The 24839-nt window shown below is 58.8% G+C and overlaps 1 protein-coding gene and 1 pseudogene across 1 annotated transcript in view; one reads left to right on the plus strand and one right to left on the minus strand.

Moving 5' to 3' along the window:
* The window catches only part of PHF2 (PHD finger protein 2), a 137334-nt gene that overhangs the window by 17246 nt on the left and 95249 nt on the right, over positions 1-24839 (minus strand). Inside the window, exons 6-17 of the mRNA XM_058301453.1 lie at positions 22969-23155; positions 21635-21797; positions 20262-20349; positions 17831-17937; positions 15756-15847; positions 13570-13659; positions 12878-13237; positions 11201-11320; positions 10481-10599; positions 3723-3901; positions 3488-3558; positions 764-927 (exon numbers count right to left, since the gene is read on the minus strand). Of these exons, the coding sequence (XP_058157436.1) occupies positions 764-927; positions 3488-3558; positions 3723-3901; positions 10481-10599; positions 11201-11320; positions 12878-13237; positions 13570-13659; positions 15756-15847; positions 17831-17937; positions 20262-20349; positions 21635-21797; positions 22969-23155 (1740 nt within the window). The remainder of the gene's footprint in view (positions 1-763; positions 928-3487; positions 3559-3722; positions 3902-10480; positions 10600-11200; positions 11321-12877; positions 13238-13569; positions 13660-15755; positions 15848-17830; positions 17938-20261; positions 20350-21634; positions 21798-22968; positions 23156-24839) is intronic.
* On the plus strand, positions 7197-7738 carry LOC139439423 (chromobox protein homolog 3 pseudogene; annotated as a pseudogene).

Below are 24839 nucleotides of genomic sequence, written 5' to 3' on the forward strand. Positions count from 1 at the left end.
GGCATATACCACAAAGAATGGAAAGCAGGGATTCTGACAGGTACTTGTCCACCAACGTTCATAACAGCATTCACAGTCGCCAAAAGGTGGAAGCAACCCAAGTGTCCATCAACTGATGAACGGATAAACAGAAGGTAGAATACCTGTGCAACAGAGTATCATTCCATCATAAAAAGGAATGAAGTTTTGATCCATGCTACAACATGGATGAACCTCGAAGGCACCAGACTGATTGAAATAAGCCAGACACACAAGGACAGATTTTATAGGAAATACCTAGAACTAGCAGATTCATAGAGAAAGGAGATTCAAGGTCACCAGGGTGCTGCAGGGAGGTGCTGTTTGGTAGGACAGAGTGTTTGTAAATTTTAGAAATTGTTTTAATAAAAAAAAAAAAAAAAAAAAGGAGCTGATGGCTCTTCCCAAATTCCCCAAGCCCCTTGGCCCCTGCCACCCAGCACTGCTGCTCAGGCTCACTCGCCCCTAAAGCAGAGGTCAGGTCCCTGTGGCTCCCAGCCCCAGCCCTGCACCCTGCCCAGCAGGAGCCCCATTGCCCCACCTGAGGGTGCACTCCTGCCCCAGATGTGGCCCCAGCTCCTTGGCGTCCACTCCTCCCATGCCCAGGCGTCAGCTGCACCCCAGCTCTGGGTTGTCCACCCTACTCTCCACACAGGCAGGGAGCCCAGTCCCAGGCTGTGAATAAGGGAGTGAATCACGAGGGGGCCCATGGGCGCTGGCACGCAGGCTCGGGCTGAGGACCCACCTGTTGGGGTTGTACTCGAGCGCACCGACCTCCTCGCTGGCCTGCAGCAGGTCCAGGATGCCCGCCGCAGAGCTCCCGCTCTCCTTCTTGACTTTGGCGTTGCGGCTGGGCTTGGCGTCCGTGTCTATGTGCAGCGAGCCCTCATCGGAGGAGTCGTCGCTCGGCTGGGGGGCCGCCAGGAGGAAAAACCGTAGAGGGACAAAATGCCAAGTAAGAAACAGTGCCAACCAGAGGAAGGGTTTGGGTAAGGGGCTTAGACACTCCCTCCAGAGAGAAGTGGTATTTGTGGCTCTAATAAGCACTGCTGGGTTCAGGCCAAGGCCCCTGGGGCTGGGGCGGGGCTGAAGCTGAGGGTGGGCTGGGGCTGGACTGGGGCTGGGCTGAGAGTATACTGGGGAGGGGCTGGGCTGGGCTGGGCTGGAGTTGGGTTGGGGCTGGGCTGAGAGTATACTGGGGCGGGGCTGGGCTGGGCAGGGGGTGGGCTGGTGTTGGGCTGAGGGTGGGCTGGTGTTGGGCTGAGGGTGGGCTGGGCCGGGCTGGGGCTGGGCTGGGCTGGGCCGGGCTGGGGTTGGGCTGGGCTGGGGCTGGGCTGGGGCTGGGCTGAAGCTGAGGCGGGCTGGGCGGGGCTGGGGCTGGGGCTGGGGCTGGGCTGGGCTGGGCTGGGCTAGGCTGAGAGTATACTAGGGCGGGGCGGGGCTGAAGCTGAGGCTGGGCTGGGCTGGGCTGGGGCTGGGCTGGGCTGGGCTGGGGCGGGGCTGGGGCAGGGCAGGGCTGGGCTGGGCTGGGCTGGGCTAGGCTGAGAGTATACTAGGGCGGGGCGGGGCTGAAGCTGAGGCTAGGCTGGGCTGGGCTGGGCTGGGCTGGGCTAGGCTGAGAGTATACTAAGGCGGGGCGGGGCTGAAGCTGAGGCTGGGCTAGGCTGAGAGTATACTAGGGTGGGGCGGGGCTGAAGCTGAGGCTGGGCTGGGCTGGGGCGGGGCAGGGCTGGGCTGGGCTGGGCTGGGCTAGGCTGAGAGTATACTAGGGTGGGGCGGGGCTGAAGCTGAGGCTGGGCTGGGCTGGGCTGGGGCGGGGCGGGGCTGGGGCAGGGCTGGGCTGGGCTGGGCTGGGCTGGGCTAGGCTGAGTATACTAGGGCAGGGCAGGGCTGAAGCTGAGGCTGGGCTGGGCTGGGGCTGGGGCTGGGCTGGGCTAGGCTGGGGCGGGGCTGAAGCTGAGGCTGGGCTGGGCTGGGCTGGGGCGGGGCTGAAGCTGAGGCTGGGCTGGGCTGGGCTGGGGCTGGGGCTGGGGCTGGGGCTGGGCTAGGCTGAGAGTATACTGGGGCAGGGCTGGGCTGGGCTGCAAGGGTGGGTGGTACAGACAGCAGTGGTCACAGAGAGCTGGCCAGAGGTTAGCTCTAGGGTCCCAAGGATCCCAAGACCTGAAAGCACCAAGTCCATTTCACATCCTTTACTGTTTTTTAGCTACAGGACGCTTGGTTCAAAGATACCCTTACATCAGATCCTTAAAGTTTAAAATAAACAAAACAGAAGCTGGTGTGGTTGAATGTGGAGGTAGGGGGAGCACATCCCTGGGGCCCCGAGTAACCAAAGCTATCAGGAACCCAGTTGACCAGACCCTGATCTAGTAACTGCCGCCCAGAACTCAACATCTCTCCAGACCCCTCGCAGTGTGTGGTGGACTGAAGTGTGTGCCCCAGTTTAGACATGGTCTTGATCTGCATTCTGGTGGGTATGGACCCACTGTAAATAAAAAATCTTCAAGATGTGATGTATTCAGTTAAGGTGCAACCCCACTGAATCAGGCTGAGCTTTAATCTGGATTCCTGGAGGCCTTTAGAGGCAGAGCGAAAGGCAGATGGAGAGAGAAGCCAGGAGAGGCCACCAAGGGCATTGCCATGAGCCAGAAGAGCCCAGGACCAAGGTCCACCAGCAGCCCGCCCCAGAACGCCAGGGTCTCGGGGGGAAAGCACTGCCTTGCTGAGGACTCGATTTGGGACTTCTTCTACTGTGAGCCAATCAGTTCCCGTTGCATAAGCCAACCCATTACAGGATTTCTTTTAGTAACCAGAAAACTAAAAACACTGTGGCTCCACTGGAATGACCTTCCTTCTGGGCTCCCTAGGGAGTGGGGGACCCCTGACCAAAGGGCACAGTCTCTGTCCCAGCCTTCTTAGGGACAGTCACCAGATCTTAGGGTTGGAAGTGGCTTCAGGGGTTATGTGAGGTAACCCCACCCCCACCTTCATACCAGATCTCTCCCGCACCCCCATTCCCACCCACAAGACGTGCCTGCTGCTGCTGCCCTTGCCTTCCGGCCCCACGGGCAGTTTTCCTCATTGCATTTATCACCCTCATGCAGGGCATCTGCCCTCCCAGCTGACATCCCCCTGGGCAGGGGCAGCCGTGGAGACCTACCCCAGGGAGGGAGACCCTGCCGCGCCCTCATGGCTGCTCTTGGCATGGTGGCCGCAGGGCGTGGAGCATACGCATCCCTCACAAACAGGATGCCAGGCCAGTGCCAGCACACCTAGGACTGTGTTGGCCAGAAACACAACCCCCAAATCTGAACCCCTGGGCCCTCCCCCCGTGAATCGGTCAGAGGGAAGTAAGTGTAAGGTGGGTGAGAAAGGCACAGCCATGACTCTCTGAGGCGCAGGGGTCCATGGACCCCTGGAGGAGAGCCACAGAGGCAGGTGTGGGGAAAGGCAAGAGACAGCAGCTCACCTTGTATAACACTGACTCAAGCTTAGGCTTCTTGACCGGCGTGTGGAGAATCTCCTTCTTATCCAATAAAACTGAAAGCAAGAGCAAACGGATTCCAGCCACACGCGGCCAGGGTGCCTGGGGGCTGGCACCCAGCCCAGCAGGCCGACGCCACATGTGCCCACCCCCAAGCGCTCCCAGGCTGGGGCGCGGGCTCCCTCCCCAGCTACAGGGTGCGGGGCAGACGAGAACTCACAAGATAAGTCCCTTTTTGACGTGTTCTTCTTTCTCCTGATGGGAAACTCGTCGATCTTGAGCTCCCCGTCGTCGGACACGTACTCATATTCATCCCGCACGGGCTTGGGTTTGTCCTCCTTGAAGTTGTGCAAGGCCCCAAACACACTGGGACTCGTCTGGGGCTTGAGACCCTTGGAGCTACAGCAGCGAGAGTGAGCAGGGTCAGCTCGACAGCTGAGGGGGAGCCTGAGGCACTGATGGCATCCCCACCCCGCCCCCGGGCAGGTGGGACATGGGTGAGACTTCCCAAGGCTCCTCTGCCTGAGACCCCAGCCCCGGTCAGCCTTCAGGGTGGGGGGGCAGGGCTGGGTGCTGTCCCCACATTGCCTGGCCTGAGCCTCACACTGACTGCTGGGGAGTGAATCCTTTTGCCCATAAAAGTCCAAGTCTTAACCCGCATTCCCATGGCTGGGAGCCTGTGGCATTTTGAAGCTTTGGTGGACTCCAAAAATCCTGTTAATCCATTGCAGTGGGTGTAAAACCTATTGTAGATGGGACCTTTTGATTAGATTTAGTTAAGGGGCCTTCCTTTTGATTAGGTCACTTCAGTAGGGCATGACCCAGGATGGGTCTTAATCCTCTGACTGGAGTTCTCTATAAACAGAGGAATAAAAAGCCGCCGACAGAGACAACCAGCAAGATGGTTGCAGAGTAAGGAGCTCCTAGAGTCAGCCTGTGCTATAAGGAAGTGAGCAATCACCCAGAGCACCTGTTTGGGGGCTCCAGGAGACTGGAAGAGCATCCTACAACATCCTTGAAAAAACAGAAGCAGGAGACTGCCCCTCTGCAGAGAAGATTCGTGAGTAGAGCACTCCATGCCCTGGAGGTCAGTGCCCATCCTCCACTAGTGGCGCAGGCCACCTCAGGAGCTATTCCCTGGCTGGAGCTGGAAACTCCACTTCCCAAAAATGGGGGAGGAAGAGACTACTGGGCACCAACTTCAGCTACTGATGAGTATATTTGGCAGGCTAAAGTATAATCCTAAGAACAGCTAAAGTTTGAACATGTCCAAGTGGGAAAGAGGCCAGTAGCTGCCATTTGGAATCTGCCCCCTGCATGAGGGGAAGCCAGGCTGATTGAAAATCACAGAGGCAGTGGGACTGGCTTCTTTACACCCAGATCAGACTGCAGCCCTAGCCCAGGCTTCAGCCCCACCTCTGGTAGGGAGGAGGCTGGCGGGCCCTGCACCAGCCTATCCAGGTCCCTGCAGGTACATTTGACTGGCAGAGGCTGAATAACTGGAAGTCTACCAAGGCAACTGTAGTCATTTTGGACCCACACTGCATAGACTGCTGCTCACACCTGCACTCCATTCCCACCCCAGGCAGGGGAGAAAAGGGCGTGAAGCGTCATCAGGCTCTCTGGGTAACCACAGTCTAGGCCTGCACAACCTGGATGATCACACACAGCTGTGATTCTGTCCTACATCTGGCAAAGGAGAAACATGGGAGAAGCTTCATTGGCCCTGGGGCAATGTGGGCAGCTTGAGCCTCCCCAGCTTACAGCACCAACTACGTCCTTGGCTCCTACTGCACAGTCAGCAAGGAAGAAAGGGCAGGAGGCCCTAAACTAAAGAGAGAAACTGAACCCAGAATAAATACATCTAGTAAGCCAGATGCCAAGACACTAATAAAAAATAACAATCCACACCAAGAAACAGGAAGATATGGCCCAGTTAAAGGAACAAGATAAGCCTCCAGATGACATAAAGGAGTTGAGGTAACTAATCATAAATGTTCAAACAAATCTTCTTAATTAATTCAATGAGATGGCTAAAAAGATTAAGAATATTAAGACATTCAATGAGTACAAAGAAGAATTTGAAAGCATACATAGAAAAATAGCAGAACTTATGGGAATGAAAGGTGCAATACGTGAAATAAAAAATACACTGGAATCATATAACAGCAGATTTGTGGAGGCAGAAGAAAGGATTGGTGAGCTTGAAAAAATGGCTTCTGGAAGCAAGCATACAAAAGAACATATAAAGAATGGAAAAGGGAAACGGACTTGGTCCAGTGGTTAGGGCATCCGTCTACCACATGGGAGGTCCGCGGTTCAAACCCCGGGCCTCCTTGACCCGTGTGGAGCTGGCCCATGCGCAGTGCTGATGCGCGCAAGGAGTGCCGTGCCATGCAGGGGCGTCCCCCGCGTAGGAGAGGCCCACGCGCAAGGAGTGCACCCCGTAAGGAGAGCCACCCAGCGTGAAAGAAAGTGCAGCCTGCCCAGGAATGGTGCCACCCACATTTCCCGTGCCGCTGACGACAACAGAAGTGGACAAAGAAACAAGATGCAGCAAACAGACACAGAGAACAGACAACTGGGGGAAGGGGGGGAATTAAATAAATAAATCTTTAAAAAAAAAAAAAAAGAATGGAAAAAATTGAACAAAGCCTCAGGGAACTAAATGACAGAAAGAGACGTGCAAACATACATGTCATGAGTGTCTCAGAAGAAGAAGGGAAGGGAAAAGGGGTAGAAGAAATATTTGAAGAAATAATGGTAGAAAATTTCCCAACCCTATTGAAGGACATAGATATCCATGTCCCAGAAGTACAATGTACTCCCATCCAAATAAATCTGAATAGACCAACTCTGAGACACATACTAATCAGAATGTCAAATGCCAAAGACAAAGAGAGAATTCTGAAAGCAGCAAGAGAAAAGCAATGCATAATGTATAAGGGATACCCAAAAAAATTAAGTGCCAATTTCTCATAAGAAACCATGGAGACAAGATGACTGTGGTATGATATATTTAAGATACTGCAAGAGAAACTTCCAGCCAAGAATCTTACATCTGGCAAGATTGTCTTTCAAAAATAAGGTGAGTTGAGAATATTCACAGATAAACAGAAGCTGAGTTTGTAACCAAGAGACCGGCTTTGCAAGAAATACTAAAGGGTGTGTTTCAGTCTGAAAAGAAAAGACAGGAAAGAGAGGCTTGGAAAAGAGTCTAAAAATGAAGATTATATCAGTTAAAAATTACTAAAAGTCTCAAGAGTGGCGAAAATAAAATATGACAGATAAAACCCAAAGGTCAAAATGGGTGAAATAAGAACTGCCATTACGATAATAACATTGAATGTTAATGGATTAAACTCCCCAATCAAAATACACAGACTGAAAGAATGGATAAGAAAATATGAGCCATCTACATGTTGTGTGCAAGAGACTCACCTTAGACCCAAGGATACCAACAGATTGAAAGTGAAAGGCTGGAAAAAGATATTCCACGCATGCAGTAACAAAAAAATGTTAGAGTAGCTATACTTATATCAGATGAAATAGACTTTAAAAGATACTAGTAATGTGCAATCTGAGGAGGAAGTCAGGGAAAAAATTTCATTTACAACAGCAACTGAAAGAATCAAGTAGACTAACGTCCTCACCCCTCCTCCCCTTTCCCCTCGCCACGCCACGAATGCAAAAAATGGGAAAGCTGCAGAATGGAAAGAGTAAAAGAGTTGAAAAGGCAGAGCCTGAAGAATTTGTGGTAGAAAAACTACTGGATTGACGAGTAGTGAATGGGAAAGTGAATATTTCCCAAAGTGGAAGGGGTTTGTTTACAAATGCTGACAGTACTTGTGAGCCTGAAGAAAATTTAGATTGCCCAGAGTTAATTGAAGCATTTCTCAATTTTCAAAAAGATGGTACAAAAAGAAAATCTTTATCTGACAGTGAATCTGTTGACAGCAAATCAAAGAAGAAAAGAGATGCCGCTGGCAAACCAAGAGGCTTTGCTAGCGTCTTGATCCTGAATGCATAATCGGTGCCACGGACAGCAGTGGAAAGCTCACATTTCTCATGAAATGGAAAGATTCAGAAGAGGCAGACTTGGTGCTGGCAAAAGAGGCAAACACGAAGTGTCCCCAGATTGTAATTGGATTTTATGAAAAGAGACTAACTTGGCAATCTTGTCCAGAAGATGAAGCTCAATCATTGTTTGCATTGTTGCTTTTTATATGTATTTAGATGTATATAAAGCCTAGGTCTTGGTTTTCTGATTCATTACTGTGAAGAATAACTACATTCTAATGGAAATCAAGTTTGATATGTTTGTTTTGAAGTAGAAGTATTGGGGGAGTTAGGGTTTTTTGGGAGGTTTTGTTTTTGTTGTGTGGTTGTCTTTTTTTTTTGCATCAAAATCCCTGGTTATTTTGCACAAATGAAAACTTTCTGTAGTTGCTTTATTTATCAGAAAAGAATGTTTGCTACCATGGTATATTATTTCCTCTGCATTAGAGAACAGCTTTTATAAATGTGGGGAAAATCTTCCAGTCATTACTGAATTAAAACTTGTATTTAGCCCATATATGCCCAAGGACCATTTTGGAGATTTTTTGTTTATTTGTTTGTGTGTGTGTATATAAATACATACGTCATTTTTATTTTCGTATTTTTTTTTTTTTTTTAGCATTCACCAAAAAACATTCAAAATAAAAATGGTATTTCACAACCACAGATAAGTCCATGTTGCTTCTGGGATGCCATCATTCTCAGCAAACCAAGAAATCACGTGAAGTTAAACTGAAAATTTTCCTGAAGTCATAAGCGTTCAAATCAAATAGCTGATTCAGTAATTAATTGGACAATGTAAATGATAGAGATCATTTAGGCAACAGGTATAGCTGAGTGGTTTGAGCGCTTGCTTCCCATGTACAACGTCCCAGGTTCAATCCCCAGTACCACCATAAAAACAAAAATCCAACAATTTAAAGCAGCCAGATCAAAACCCATTGTCCATATCTATAGTCATATAACACAAAATATTCTCAAAACCCTGAGAGGAAAATCTGCCACCACCAACAATCTCCCCACCCAGATGAGAAAACAAGGTAAGTACACACTGTTGCGTTTTCATTAGCCAAGCAAGGCTTAGGTAAACGAGCATTTAAAGTTTGCTTCTAGGGAGCCATTTCCTTATGGCAAGTTGGCACTACCATGCGCAGTGCCCTGGTGTATGCAGCACACACGCACGTCACGCACACCTAGCCCAGGGTTTCTGTTTCCCCCTCCTTTCTAAATGCGGTGGGTCACGTACCCCATCTGGAATGGAAGCATGCCCAGGACCTCGGAGCTCACCTTCAGCTCAGTCAAGCAGCAGGCTGCAAGGGGCCCCGTGGACGGGGCAGCCCTGCCCTGCCGTCCGCTCGCCGGCCCGAGGGTGTGAAAGGGCCCCTGGCCAGCACCACCTCCTGTGGCACTCTGCTCCCAGCCCCCAGACGAGGGAACGGAGGCCCGGCCGATACGGAAAAGAGGCCAACAGCCTCCCCCGGGGATGGGACGGACTCCCACCCCGCCCGAGGCTCTGCGAAGAAGGGCGTGCTCCTCCAGCCTGCCTCGCGCACACACGGCCTCCGGACAGGCCCTCCCGCGCACGCCCCCACCACGGTCCCCCGCTGGGCACCTCTGCCTGCTGATTCCATGCCCTCTGTCGCTCAGCTCACCACCGCCTCCTCCAGGGAGTCCGCCCTGACTCCCAGATGGGCACACAGTCCCAGGGTGCTGAAACCTCTCCACCACAGCACAGCGCCCACTTCACAGGGACTTGTGGGAGTCACCTCTGGGCTCCTGACTCTCCCCACTGCCTGCACCTCTCCGTGAGCACCTGCAGGGTCTGTGAACTCGCCTCCTGCTGGCCTTGGCTCCCTCTCGGGCCCCTCGCCCCCTCCGGGAAGCTGTCTCTGGGCAGGGGTGCTGTCCCCTCACTGCAGCTACCCCTCCGCTGTCCCCCCACAGCCCTCTGCCTCCACGCGCCTGCACCCTCTCCCGCTGCGCCTTCCTGAGGTCAGGGGATGTGCCTGCCTTCTGACTGCAGAGGACAGGCGAGCCCGGCCCGGGCCGACGTCCAGCGCCTGCGGGCGGGCACAGTGAGGGGCCCCGCTGGGAGGCCCTTCCCCAGGGAGTGTCAGCCAGGGCGCCACCTGCATGGATGAGTGTGAGCACCGGGTCTGCGGGTGCAGCACTGCGTGCATGGTACGCGTGGCACGTGGTGTGCTCTGTGTGTGGTGCGTGGTATGTGTGTGATGTGTGGTGTGGTGTGTTCTGTATGTGTGTGTGTTGTGTGTATGGTATGTGGTACACGAGTGATGTGTGCAGTATGTGTTATGTGTTGTGTATGTGCGTGTTGTGTGTAGTATATGGTATATGTGTGGCGTGTACAGTGTGTAGTGAGTGGTGTATGTGGTGTGTGGTATATGTGCGGTGTGTGCAGTGTGCTGTGGGGTGTGTGGTGTGTGTGGTATACGTGTGCTATGTGTGTGGTGTGTGGTGTATGCAGTGTGTGTGTGGTGTGTGTGGTATGTGTGTTGTGTGTGTGTGTTGTGTGTGTTGTGTGTGGTCTGTGGTGTATGTGGTGTGTGTGGTATGTGTGTTGTATGTGTGTGTTGTGGTGTGTGTGGTCTGTCGTGTATGTGGTGTGTGTGCTATGTGTGCTGTATGTGTGTGGTGTGGTGTGTCTGTGGTCTGTGGTGTAGTGGTGTGTGTGGTATACGTGTGCTATGTGTGTGGTGTGTGTGGTACGTGTGTTGTATGTGTGTGTTGTAGTGTGTGTGGTCTGTGGTGTATGTGGTGTGTGTGGTATGTGTGTTGTATGTGTGTGGTGTGCTGTGTGTGTGGTCTGTGGTGTAGGTGGTGTGTGGTGTGTGTGGTATAAGTGTGATGTGTGCGGTGTGGAGGGTGCGCATCAGCCCTCCGGGCACAGGCCTTACGTACCCCAGGAGCTTCCTGTTGGAGAAGGAGAAGGAGAACCTGCCGTCCTTGCTCCCCGACAGTGGCGGCTTCTCCAGCTTCTGCTCCTCCTCCATCTTCAGCAAGGAGTCGGGCTTGCTGTTCTGGAGGGCAGCCGGGTGTCACCGCGGCTGTCACCCGGCCGTCACCCGCCGCCCAGCAGGGGAAGGGGCCCGCGGCGCCAGGAGGGCGGGCAGAGGGAGGCTGCGGCCCCCCACAGCCGCGAGGGCGCGCTCCCTCCCGCTCCCCGCAGAGCCTCGAAGACACACACACATGCGCACACGCGCGCACACACACACACACACACACACACACACACCCAGCTGGGGCGGCGCAAGCCCCGCCCTCAAGGCATGTGCCGAGAGTGACAGCTCCGAGGTGGCGAGGGAGGGGGCACGGGCCATGTCCAAGCAGCCCCCGCTCAGCTCCTCTAGGGTGCCACCCACTCAGGCCACCCTGGGAAGAGGGGGACAGGGCTCAGGGACGGCAGCCCTGGGGCCCCCGGCCCCCCACCTCGCACACCCTCAGCCCCCACCAACACACCTCCCGGCACCCTCACGCCTGCACGCCCGCCGGCTTGCACACTCACTCCGCACACCTGCCTCATGCTCACATAGCCCCACAAGCACATTCGCACACTCGCACCCACACCCCGTCTTCTCTCCCGACGCTCCCTCCCCAGGCGCGTGGGCAGCAGCGTCTCACCTTGTACTTCCACTTGGCCTCCGCCTTGCTCTTGGTTTGCTCCCGCGCCTCCAGCCTCTCCACGTCGTTCTGTTTGCTGGCCGGCTCCTTATTGGGCGCGCCCAGGACGCTCTTCGGGGCCTAGGAACGTCGGCCGTGACACAGCGGCAGCCCCAGGGCTTTCCCCGCCAGCACCCCAGCGTCTGTGACCTCCAGGCCAGAGAGCCCCCGCCTCACTGGCACCCCCCCCACCCCAGGGTCTGCAACTCCGTCCTTCACACACAGGCACATGCACTCCTTCCCTTGGCTGGAAAAAGAGAAAGCAGGTGCCCCTGGAGCTCTGCCAGGCTTGTCCCCGGGGGATCACTGGCTGCTTGGGGAGGGGTTACAGACCCCGCCACCCAGAGCTTTTAGTCAACGGGCCTCGTCAAGGCCTCAGGGCCCTGGAGCCCAGATCTAAGACCCTCCAGTGGACTGCTGGTCCCTCACTGTCCCCAGAGAGAGCCCGGAGGCAAGGCCCCCGTGCCGCAGGCCCCTCTCCTGCCTGCCCTGCTACCCTCACCGGCTCCCTGCCACCTCCGCAGAGCGCCTCCGGCCCTCCCGTCTGCTCTCAGCTCAGCGCCTCTTCCGCGGACATGTGATCTTTGGCATCCTGCACCCTCCTAACTGGCTGTGAAGCCCCAGCTGGCATGCCCCACCCAGAAGGCCGTCCTGCCCGCCCTGCTGTCTCGGCCATGCTACAACCACGTCATGTGCCCCTGTCACCCCCCCTCCGCAAGCTTGCTGGGGCCAGAAACGGCTGGCACAGGCCCAGGCTTCGCCCCAGGGGCCGGCTGTGTCCTGCCCCCCCAGACCGCCTGTATCCCTCCCCTGGGACTCTTCACCCCAAGAGAGCTGCCCCGCAGTGCTCCCGCCGACCGCACGAGCTCCTGGAGGACAAGGATGGCATCCCAGCTCTGTCCCCGTGGACAGGGGGAGATGGGGGCAAGGAGGGGCTATGGGGAGGGGCAGAGGAGTGGGAGGCAGGCTGGGGGGAGTTGGGGGGGCGGAGGGCCAGGGGGAGTCAAGAGGGGGCAGGCTGGGGGAAGTCGGGGGGGCCGAGAGGCAGGGGGAGTCAAGAGGGAGCAGGCTGGGGGGAGTTGGGGGGGCAGAGGGGCAGGGGGAGTCAAGAGGGGGCAGGCCAGGGGGAGTCGGGAGGGCGGAGGGGCAGGGGGAGTCAAGAGGGGGCAGGCCGGGGGGCAATCGGGGGGGCAGAGGGACAGGGGAGGAGGGGGCAGGCTGGGGGGAGTCAGGGGGGGGCAGAGGGGCGGGGGCGGGTGGGGGCAGGCCGGGGGGAGTCAGGAGGGGGCAGGCCGGGGGGAATCGGGGGGGGGAGGGGCAGTCAAGAGGGGGCAGGTCGGGGGAAGTCGGGGGGGCAGAAGGGCAAGGGGAGTCAAGAGGGGGCAGGCCGGGGGAAGTTGGGGGGGCAGAGGGGCAAGGGGAGTCAGGAGGGGGCAGGCCGGGGGAAGTCGGGGGGGCAGAGGGGCAAGGGGAGTCAGGAGGGGGCAGGCCGGGGGAAATCGGGGGGGCAGAGGGGCGGGGGGCGGGGGGGCAGGCTGGGGGGAGTCAGGAGGGGGCAGGCGGGGGGGAGTCGGGGGGGAGGGGCGGGGGAGTCGGGGGGCAGGCCTGGGAGCGGGGGGGAGGGCGGGCAGCGCCCACCTTGCCCTTCTTGGGCGTCTCGATCTTGGTCAGCGCCTCCTTCGTGTGGGCCTCGAGCAGGTCCAGGTTGGGGATGGTGGGCGAGCCCGTCTCCTTGCACTTCTTCCCCTTCTTCTTGCCCCCGTCCTTGATCTTCAGCGTTTTGGGGGGCTTCGGGGGCTTGGGGGGCTTGGGGATCTTGGATGGCTTGGGCATCTTCACAGTTTTGGGGGTCTTTTTTTTAGACACCTTCTCCAGGAGGGCCCGGGGCGGGGTGGCCTCGAGGGGCGACGGGGGCTCCTCCCGCTCCCGCTCGGCGTCACAGACCTCGTCGGAGGACACGGCGGCGCCCGCGTCGGGCCGCACGGCTCTGGAGGTGGTCTGGGCGAAGACGGGTGGTCAGCACCGCCGCCCCGCCCGCCCTGGGGGCTCCGTCCCCGCACACGCTGGCGCCCCACACACCCGGACACCGGTGGGAAACCAGGCATTCCCCACCTCCCGCCACGCGCAGAAGCTGAGCAGAGACCCCCGTCCGGCCCACCGCCCCAGCGCTCACGCCAGGGGACCGGAGGCCAGCCAAGGCCCTGCCCACCCACCACGCCGGGCGGCCCGCCAGGGTGGCTGGGACAGGATGCCTGGAACGCCAGGCGGGCACTCCCCGGACAGGCTCAGAGCACGAGGGACAGACAGACGGCCCCAGCCCAGGCTCCTACCTCGCTGAGCCTGATCTCTTTGGCAAGGTCTTTGATGAGCTGCGAAGGCTTGAAGTGCTCTGGGAGCTCGTCCTCGTGCTCCGCCAAAGCCTGAAATGCAGCGGGGGGCGCGGGTCAGAGAGAGGGAGAGGGCCAGGGCCAGAGGGAGGGCCAGGGGGAGGGCCAGGGCCAGGGGGAGGGCCAGGGAGAAGACGAGGGGTCAGGGGGCAGGCAAGAGGTCAGAAGGCAGGTGAGGGGTTAGGGAGCAGATACTGGGTCAGGGAGCAGACCAGGGGGCAGGGGGGTAGGCAGGGCCAGGTGAGGGGTCAGGCAGCCCTCGGCCACTCCCCGTCCCTCAGCTGGCAGGGCCGCGGCGGAGGCGCCCTAGCGATGCTGGGCCCTGCCCTCCCATCTCCTTCTGCGCACCCATGAAGAGCGCCCGTGGGCCCTGGCACGCCGCCCACCACGGGACCCCTGGTGAAGCGCTGGAGCAGCCCACCCGTGCCGAGTCCTCACAGCACTCGCCCATTTGCCTTCCAACCGCCCTGTGAGTGGAGCCCACATCCCACTTGGCGGGTGAGAAACGGAGGCCACGCCACCGCGAGGGGCAGCCAGCTTCCCGCTGGCGCAACGGGCCAGGCCTGGGCTCCGGCCACCCTCCAGCAGGCCACAGGCTGTGAGCGCCACACCAGCCCTCTGGGGCAGCAGGCGGGCCAAACCTGGTCGAGCTCCCCCAGGCCGGGCCCTGCTTCTCAAGGCGGGGGTGGGGTGGGGTGGGGGTGGGGGAACCTCGGACACCTGACCCCGCCCGGCCCACCCACCCCTCCCCCGCGCCCATGGGCCCCCCCTGTGTGTGGGACTGGCAGGAGCCTGCTGCCCTTGCTGCCCTCCAGGTGGCTCAGGGCTCGCTGAGGGGCTCGGCCTGCACCCCGTCTGTGGTTTACCGGCCAGCTCAAACCCACGGCCTGGCTTCTATCGCGCGGGGGGCCTGGTCAGGCTCTGCCCCGGGGGGTTCCTAACTTATACCCCCAGGACGGAAGCAACACAAACACGTGCCCAGCCCAGGCCACGAACACAGGCCCGGGGCTGGGGCAGCTGCCCCTGTCCAGCCGGACACCGTCCCCGAGAAGGCACTACTGCAACCCAACTCTAGGGGGGGAAACTGAGTCCCAGAGGGGATGAGCCTTGCCCGGGGCCACCGCCCCAAGTTGCACAGCAGGATTTAGCCCTGCCCCTTCTTCCTCCACACAAGCTCAGGCCACAAGGCTGAGAGCGGGTGGGGGGGACACCCCGGCCTGCTCCAGGCCCTGGTTCTGGAAGGGAAATGGGGGCCTCCCTGAGGCCCCTGGGAGGGCACCCACCTCCCCCCACCCACGACACCTCCGAGAGGCAGAAAGGGTCCCCCTGCACTGGCTCTAGCCCCCCACCCATAGCACTGCTCCTCTGACCTGGGAAAGAGGCCCTGGCAGGGAGCACTGGCCCAGAGGAGCCCAAGGCTGGCTGCCAAGCCCCCTTCCCTGGCCTTTAGCAACAAGCCAGGCCAGAGGCTAAAGGAAACAAAAAGCCTGCTGCCCCGAGGCCGGCCAACAGGAAAAGCAGCTCCTGCATGCTGAGAATGGCTCTACCGGCTAAGGGAGGACAGCAGGGAGGGCGAGGGGCAGTCAGGAAGGGCCTAAGGCCAGAGAAAGTGACCCGTGGGCTGCTCCAAGGCAGATGCCTGGGGCAGAAAGGAGCAACTCCCAGCTGGCCCTGTCCACGGAGCTAGTCACCGGCTGCCACTATAGACCCGAGTCCCTCCCTGCCCTCTCCTTGGCCTTTTCCAGAACTTTCTGTGCCTGTGCTGTCCCTCCCCCACCTCAGATCTGCCCTCCTCCCACCTGGCCCCCGCCTTCTCACCTTCCTACCCACGCCTCACGGCCACGCTGGGGCGCCCACTGCCCCGCCCTCTCAGCCCCATGCCCCGGGCAGGAAGGCACCCTCGACTGTGTCTGTCTGTCCCTCAGGGCCAGATCAGTGCTGGGAGGATGGGCAGTGTCGGGACAGGTGTCCGGCCTGGGCCAGCCCATGCCAGGTGACACTTGCCTGCACATTTCTCACTGGCAGGAAAATGAGCCCTCCAGCATTCCCTCCTCCAGTCTCCAGCACTTCCTTTCCCACCTGGCCACCCCAGGTGGCCCCCACGGTCCCGCACGGGACACTTTCCCCACCTGTTTTTTAGTCCATGATCTGAAAGCACCATTGAGAATTTTAGCTCCTTGGACTAAATGAGGAGGCAGCTGCTTTCCAGATTTGTGAGAACCTGGTAGGGTGGGGAAGAGATTAGGGTTAGCTCACGGGGGGCCCCTGCCGGCTGCCAGGCCTCCGCCAAGCAGCCATCCCCCAGCCCGGGGCTCTGCAGCAGCCCCAGGGGCTGCCCCCGCTGGCCGCAGCCTGCCCAACTGCCAACGGTTCCCCTTGGAACTTGGGAGGTGCCAGCCGAGGCTGTGCCCAGGGCCCGCTGTGCAGGAGGGACCGGCCCTCCTGCTTGCCGTGGGTGCTGGGCCCCTCTATCCACAGCCCGGCTGCCCAGGCCCCTGCCGCAGGCGCCAGCTCTCCCCAGTCCCCGTCCTCCCCGCAGCGCCTCCGCCTCCGCCTGGCCCTCCCACGCTCCACTCTAGAGCGGGGCCTGAAGCCCGAGAAGAGCTGCAAGCCGGGGCACCCGTGCCCTGAATCGCCACGCTGTGCTCACAGTCCCTCTGTCAGCAGAGGGACTGATGGGAGTCCAGGGATCAGGCCAGGACCGGGCCTGGTGGGTCCCATTCCTGCAGGGGCAGAACCACCGGGCCACGACCAGCATTGCCAGGTGGGGCCCAAGAAGGGAAGGCGTGGCCCTCAGGGCCACTCGCTGGAGAATGAGCACAGCAGACAGGTGCCCAGCTCCCAGCACCCCAGGCTCTGCGCTGACTCCGCTGCACAGCCGCCGACACGGGGAGAAGGGCAGCCCCTTGCATCCTGCAGCCCTGGAGGCTGGCACTACTGCCGTGCCCTTGGCAGGGGAGGGGCCCAGGCCCAGGTAGGTGACACGGCGGGACCGCCGTCACCGTGGGGCTGACTCCGCAGGGTGCCCGTGAGCCTCCCCGGGGTGTGTGGACCCCGCCCCTACTGTGGTGAGGCCTCCTAGGCAGCGCCAGGTCCCCCGCGCTCCCACTCCTGCTGCCAGGGCCGGGCGCGGCTGAAGAACTTAACTGAAACCTGGCCGGCAGAGCCTGAAGAACGTTTTCTGCCTTCTGTGGCTCAAACTAGAGTCCAAGTGCAAAGGGCTCCTAATAAAATTGTCTCTGTGACTTGATCAGAAAAAAAAAAGCAACTTCTTGGGAAAACCACCATTGCTAACAAAAGAAACTATAAATTAAAGCAAAACTCCTCTAGCTAGATTCCCTCATGCTGTTGCGGGGTGGGGGGGGGACCCTGGCAATTTGGCAGGTGCTTCTGGTCCCCAAAGGTGTGCTCTGCAAGGCATGGACCTGGGCATGGCCAGCAGGCTGGCCAGGGAGTGCCCAGGGGGCAGCACTGAGCCAAGAGCCCACCTCACTTCCCGGCCTCTTCCCCTGCGAACCTCAGAGAGCACCGGGGCTGCTCACATACAGTCACACACAAATGTACAGACACCTGCACACGGTCACACCACGTGCCACGCTCACACACGGAGACACAGATCCAGACACACAAACCGCTCACACACACACTTGCCTGCACAACTCTACCCACACGGATTCACGCACATGCACACACACACTCCCACTTCACAGCAGGGTCGGTGGAGGGTCCCTTGGCTGGCTATTACAGAATCAGGGACCATCCCAAGTCTCTTAACATGTAGGTTTTACTGCCCTCACTGATGCATTTTGGAGAGTGCAAGAGACTTGTGAATATCCACACCAAGGTCACAGGCGCCCCGGAGAACGCACACTTGCCCTCTCAGCATTCAGCCCGATGCTCCTTCTAAGATACCAAACGCCCCCCCCAGGTAGGGCTCCAGGCTGTGTCTAAGCAGTCACAGGCAAGGCACTCCAGTCCTCGCACCATACACAGAGGGAAACTGAGGCTCGGGGAGGCTCGGGGGCCTGCTCAAGATCAAAGGACGGCAGCACCCAAAGAGAATGGGTCCCCGCCCAGTACTTGGGTGCCCTGGCATCCCTGGCCTTCACCTGCAAATCAGGCCCCACCCCACCCCCCTGCTCCCCACAGAGAGCTGTGGGCTCTCACACACACACACACACACACACACACACGGAGACGGTACCTTTGAACGCCTCAAGAAGATGCTTCCCCATGTACCAGCAGGCCGTTTCAAAGTTTGGAAACTGAGTCAGACTGCCAAGTTTCAACCTTCTTTCCACTTCGTAAGCTCTGTAAGCCACAGCAGACAACACTTTAGTCCAATGAGAACCAGCCAGCAGGGTTAGAGAGTAAGCCCACATCAGGGCCACAGGTCCCCAGGTCTCCCCAGGGGCTCCTGTAAGGTAGCCCAGGAGGCCACGTCGGGGTGCCTTCCCCAGGCGGGTGGAAGCTGGGCCCCAGCAGGCCCCGCCTGCTTCAGGATCACGAAGCCTGAGACCGTGTAACTGAAGAGTAAGGTCAGTGGCCAGGAAAAAAGAGGATGAATCTTTGAATGTATCCCAAATCCACCAAAGGGGCACCTGTTTGCCAGCCTCCATCTCAGCAAGGTGGCCGGGACAGGACGGAAGCTCACAGCGCGGGGGTCCCTAACCAGGGGTTCGTGAGCTTGAACTGACATTCAGAAAAACCCCATTCTTCTTGTGGGAACTGTTGGTGCAGGTGCGATCTATTCATTAAATAACACAGGGTCATGCGGACTCAGTGTGGGGTCTGTGGTTTTCACCTGATGGGCAAAGGGGCCCCTAAAAGGGTAAGAACCCCTGTAACAGGGACTCCTTCCCCTTCTGTGTATGCGCTCATGGAGGCCCAGCGAGTTTAGCAGGTCTCACCAAGGCCACCCACAAGTGGGCAGAGCTGCGATGTAGGTGAAGGTGTCGTCACACTGACCCAGCAGGAGAAGGCCCTCGCCGAGCCCAGGGACACTGCAGCAGGGTGGGGGACACCAGCCTGCAAAGCCTGAGGATGGCACAGCATAGCACGGGAAACCCTGCCCAGAGCCCAGGGATGGCACAGCTTGGCAGGAAGAGAGCCTGTCTTCAGAGCCCAGGGGTGGCACAGCACGGTGTGGGAAACCCTGCCCACAGAGCCCAGGATGGCACAGCACAGTGTGGGAAACCCTGCCCAGAGCCCAGGATGGCACAGCACAGTGTGGGAAACCCTGCCCAGAGCCCAGGATGGCACAGCACGGTGTGGGAAACCCTGCCCAGAGCCCAGGACGGCACAGCACGGTGTGGGAAACCCTGCCCAGAGCCCAGGACGGCACAGCACGGTGTGGGAAACCCTGCCCAGAGCCCAGGATGGCACAGCACGGTGTGGGAAACCCTGCCCAGAGCCCAGGATGGCACAGCACGGTGTGGGAAACCCTGCCCAGAGCCCAGGGATGGCACAGCACGGTGTGGGAAACCCTGCCCAGAGCCCAGGGATGGCACAGCACGGTGTGGGAAACCCTGCCCAGAGCCCAGGATGGCACGGCAGTGTGGGAAACCCTGCCCACAGAGCCCAGGGTGGCACAGCACAGTGTGGGAAACCCTGCCCACAGAGCCCAGGGTGGCACAGCACAGTGTGGGAAACCCTGTCCAGAGCCCAGGATGGCACATCACAGTGTGGGAAACCCTGCCCATGGAGCCCAGGATGGCACAGCACGGTGTGGGAAACCCTGCCCACAGAACCCAGGATGGCACAGCACAGTGTGGGAAACCCTGCCCACGGAGCCCAGGATGGCACAGCACGGTGTGGGAAACCCTGCCCACGGAGCCCAGGATGGCACAGCATGGTGAGGGAAACCCTGCCCACAGAGCCCAGGATGGCACAGCACGGTGTGGGAAACCCTGCCCACAGAACCCAGGATGGCACAGCACAGTGTGGGAAACCCTGCCCACGGAGCCCAGGATGGCACAGCACGGTGTGGGAAACCCTGCTCACGGAGCCCAGGATGGCACAGCAAAGCGTGGGAAACCCTGCCCACGGAGCCCAGGATGGCACAGCACGGTGTGGGAAACCCTGCCCAGAGCCCAGGGATGGCACAGCACAGTGTGGGAAACCCTGCCCAGAGCCCAGGATGGCACAGCAAAGCGTGGGAAACCCTGCCCAGAGCCCAGGGATGGCACAGCATAGTGTGGGAAACCCTGCCCAGAGCCCAGGATAGCACAGCAAAGCGTGGGAAACCCTGCCCAGAGCCCAGGATGGCACAGCACGGTGTGGGAAACCCTGCCCAGAACCCAGGATGGCACAGCACGGTGTGGGAAACCCTGCCCAGGCCCCAGGGATGGCACAGCACAGTGTGGGAAACCCTGCCCACAGAGCCCAGGATGGCACAGCAAAGCGTGGGAAACCCTGCCCAGAGCCCAGGATGGCACAGCACGGTGTGGGAAACCCTGCCCAGAGCCCAGGATGGCACAGCACAGTGTGGGAAACCCTGCCCAAGGAGCCCAGGGATGGCACAGCACAGTGTGGGAAACCCTGCCTATAGAGCCCAGGGACCAGGACAGGCACAGCAAAGCATGGGAAACCCTGCCCACGGAGCCCAGGGGTGGCACTGCATGGAGGGGCCCTACCTCATCTGCATCTCCACACTCAGGCTGTGGAGGAAATGTCCTGCAAAGGCCAGGCAGTCCACAGGGGTGAGTGTGGCGTAGATCCAGCCTGGGAGAGACGAACAGAGATGTAGCTAGCCCTTCACCACAATCCCAAGCAGCCTGGGTGCAGCCTGCGGCACAGGCACCAGGGAAGGTCCCGTGGGAAGGCAGTCTGTCCTGCCTGAGGGCCTGGGAAGGTCGGGGCCCAGGACTGGTCACTCCCTGCCATTGCTGGCTCTGGCTCAGGGCCGGGCCAAGCACCTCCAGCAGCTTGGTGGGTGTGGAGCACCTGCAGCCCAGTGCCTCAACGACCTACCTGCCCCTGCTGCTGCTCCTGCTGCCCAGGATGTCCCTGGGAGGTCTCCGGCCCTATCCTCCATGAAAAGGGAGTGACATGGCCCCCCAGGTAGGAGCGGCTATGTCAGTCCAGCCCGTGTGGTATGGATGGGGATACTGAGGCCCAGGGAGGTGAGAGGACCTGCTCAAGGTCACAGGAAGGCAGCACTGAGGTCCTGGCGTCCCTGGTCTCCACGTAAAGGGCGAGGGAGGAAGATAAGGCAGGGCTGCTGCACCTCCCCGGGGAGCTGGGGCTCAGCCCACGGCTATCCTCAGGGAAGGAACCTGGGGCCCAGACTGCAGGAAACCCCTCGGGTCCTCAAGAAATAGACTGCGACTGTGAGGGAGGGAAAGGAGGGAGGCTGAGGGAGCAACGAGGCAGAAGGAGGAAGAGGAAGAGAGGGAGGAAAGAAGGGGGAAGGAGGGAGGGAGAGAGAGGAGAGAGAATCTATGGACCATGAAAGAACCTGAGGCACATAAATCAATCTAAACCTGAGGGCCTCGTTTGGATCCTAACAAAATACAGATACAGAAAACCAGAACATCGACTGGAGACCTGACGATGATGGAAAGGGATTCCTGTTGATTGTTAATTTCTCAAGGTGTGCTGACAGTATTGTAATGGTGTTACTTAAAATATTTTAGAAACAGAAAGTGAAATATTGGTTAAACAATATGATGTCTAGAATTTACTTCAACATAATCTGGGGTGGGGAAGTGGCAAAAGCTTATAGCGTATCTTCTCCTTTTGTATGTATCTGAAAGGTCCCTTAACATGAATTTCGAGTGAGCGAGCTCTCCGTTCCTCCCTTCGGGGTAGCGCCCAGCCCTGCCTGTTTGGGTGCCATGTGCTGTTCGCGTGGCCATCGGGAAGCGCTCTGGGTTTGCTCTTGGAGGGGGTGCCACCTTACCCTCCTCCACAGGGCTCCCACCTGCTGGCTTGACCTCCCATGGGCAGCCCCAGGCTGTGAGGCAGGAGAGCCGGCCCCGCTGCCCCTGGAGCCACCTGGGCTCACCTGACGGGATGAAGAGCGTCTGGCCCTGTTTGACGGTGCACTTGTAGCATTTGTCCACCTGGTCGGCAAAGAACATCTCGCTGTGGTTGGAGGCCGACTGCCAGCGCTCGTACAGGGAGATGTTGGCCGAGGCCGGCTTGATGAGATAGAAGATCTTCTCGCCCTGCCAACAAGAGGCCATTAGCAGCGCCCCGTGCCGGGGATGCTGGGAGGGGCAGAGCCCCACATCCTGGGCGTGCTGGGGAGATAGCTGGTGATGGGTCCTGGCTTGAGAAACAGCCCCGGTCTAGGCCCACCGCCCTTCCCTGAAACCTTGAACCCTCGTGTGCTTTGGAATGCAGAAGCTTGGATGCTGGAAAAGTTCTAGGTATAGATGACTCCCCAGTGGGTCCTGGGCAATGGCCCATAACACACACACCCATCTTTCTGCAGCACTCCAAGTGGAGATGAGTGCCAGATGGGCACGTGAAGGCTGTAACTGAGCGCGTAACGAGCAGCTCTGCTCTCTGGAGCTGCGGAGCCTGGCCTGCCGTAAGGACGGTCACTGTCTCCTGGGCCAGCACCTGCCGGGCCTTGGTGGGCTCGACACCCTCAGAGCAATGAGACTCCAGTTCTCACTGCACTGTGGGAAGAGGGCCCAGAGGGGGCCACGGTGACCTGCCCAGAGTCAGGACCAGACACTGAGTCACCAACCCCCCAGCTCATGCTCCCATCCATTCTGGAGAACCCCAGTTTGGGGCCAGTTGAACCCCAGACTTCAGGGCTGCTTTCTTTTTTTTTTTTTAATTCTGTTGCTATTTACATCACCTTTTTCTTCTGGCTTCCCTACTTTGGCCCCAGTGATGAGTCTCCTAGCTCTCCTCTGTCACTCAAATGTCCCCAGCGCCCCTACCCAGCTGGCTCCTCCAGCCCCCACACCCACATGTCCCTGCTATGGGCCATGGCTCTTGGGGGCCCCAGTAAGGGATGGCCCCTCGTCCCCACTTGCAGCAAGCCTCCCCAACACCTCCTCCTTTCCCGGGACCTCCACTGCACAAGCAGCCACTGGGCACTTGGTCATACTCAAGTGGGCTCTCATCCAGTCATCTCATGAGTCTCCATCCTCCTGGACAAAGGAAGCATGGCATGTGCTTCTCTGTCTGGGGAGGCACCCACACCTCCACCCAGAAAGGGGTCCCTCCTACCCCAGGGCCCAGAATTACACCCTGTCCCTCCTGTGGGGTAACATCTTGTCTTGGGGGCCCCCAAAGCTAAGGTTCGTGGGGACTCCATCTAGTGGTTGGACTGTGGGCTTTTCGAGGGCCCAGGCAGGGCCCCACGGCCACGTGGCTCACCTTGAGCACGTGGTACCAGGCAGAGGCGCCCCCTGAGTCGATGTGGAAGTCGGTGTAGCTGTCCTTCACACAGATCAGGCAGTACTTGGTCACTTTGGGTTTAGCCAGCAAAGCATCATCAGGCCAGTAGTTTTCTACCCAAGACAGTTTTTTCACAATGTCAGGGGGTTCCACGAAGCTGGACATTCTGGTGGTGGGGAGAGGGACAATGGTCAGTGGTGACAAGAAATGGTCACCGTTTTGGAAGCCCTGAGGTATGAAAGGTATTCTATGAAGTACTTCCCACACTCTACTTCACCGCCTGGGAAGCAATTACCATTGCTCCCACTCCACAGATGAAGAGACTGAGGTTCCAAGAGGGCAAGAGTGAGCCCGCCACAGCGCCGACTTGGCTGCTGGTTACCATGCACAGGAGACAAGTGAGGAGAGCCTGGCTCTGGGCTCGGAAGAGAAAAAAGCCACCCGAGAGCGAACAGATCCTTTCTCGGAGAACTAGAAAGTAGCCGTTTCCAGTTCAGCCCATGTGCATGTGATGGCGGCAGCGAGCACCGAGAGCGACCGTCGTTTCCCATGCACAACACAGGCAGCCCCCGGAGTCTTTGGAACGAAAGCTGCTGCTCCCCAAAGCGCGCGGTGAGGAGTCCACGACCCCTGCCAAATCCATTAATCCACCTCCACGGAGGATGGGGAAGGCCGAGGGGGCCTTTGATTCAATTAAATGCCACTGTACTGAATAAAAGGCAAGAAATGCTGCAGCAAAACTGTCCAACTCGGCGACACCTGTGGAGACACCAACTCACCGCCGCCGAGAATCAGGCCTCATTGTCCTCAGGCAAGATGGACAGCGGCGCGTCCCAGCTTCCCTGCCTGGAACGGACACCTCCCTTAGGCCAAAGCCACGTCAGCTCGGGCAGGACAGGGAGACACCGAGAGCCAGGGCCTGCTCGCCTCCAGCCCCAGGAGCCTCCGGCAACAGACCCTCTCCACGGAAACGCCTGCGAGTTCCAAGGGCTGTCGCTGCCCCTCGGCAGGCGCCCACGTCCCCCCGCCCGTGGCCTCGCAGCCCCACCGTCCTCCAGCCCAGCCTGGAGCCCCCAAAGAGACCCCGGCTGCCCCAGTCAGCTCCACCCAGCTGGGGGCTCGCGATCCAGCCCCCAGCCCGTGTCCTCACGCCCCCTGGACCCTGTGAGAGGTGGGGACAGCCTCCTAACACTGGCCCCCCCACATCCCCCTGAGGCAGTTGAGGGTCCACCCTGGCCCAATCCATCCTGCGGGACACAGAAGTTCAGGGCCAGCCAACCCAGCCCCGAGGGAGGGAAGGCTCTGAGGCCGAGACCACACCCCGTCAAAGGCATCGACAGGCCCAGACAGCTCCCGCTGGCCTGCACACTCGCCCATGCAACAGGCATTAAGTGCACGTAAGTCTAAAAGGAACACTCCCACGGCACTCCCACAGGTCTCCAACCAGGGCAGGGGCCCCAAAAGGCATCATGAATTTTTCTGCCAACAACTGGGTGGCCCAGCGAGGCTCAAAGCGACAGGCTGGGCCCAAAAACCATCGCCCACTAGCTCGATTAACCAGACATCTCCTGGGCAAGATAGCAAATAAAATTCAGGGCCATATAATGCTGCTTGGTCTCTGGTATCAAAGCAACACATTCCTCAGAACTCAGCCTTGGAGAAAATCCCTCTTACTAACATACAGGCAGGCTTGCTCTCATCAGCAACCATAATTCATCCCATTTTCCTTTTTGCCTTCACTGCCAGATGCTCAAACAAAATCCAATGTCCAGGTATATATTATCCCTATGACTCCTGGTGTAGCTTGTGTTCTCTTTCTCACTGTGGTTCTTGGTAGCTCTTTTATTTTT

This window comes from Dasypus novemcinctus, chromosome 8 (assembly GCF_030445035.2).
Source record: "Dasypus novemcinctus isolate mDasNov1 chromosome 8, mDasNov1.1.hap2, whole genome shotgun sequence".
Lineage (NCBI taxonomy): Eukaryota > Metazoa > Chordata > Mammalia > Cingulata > Dasypodidae > Dasypus > Dasypus novemcinctus.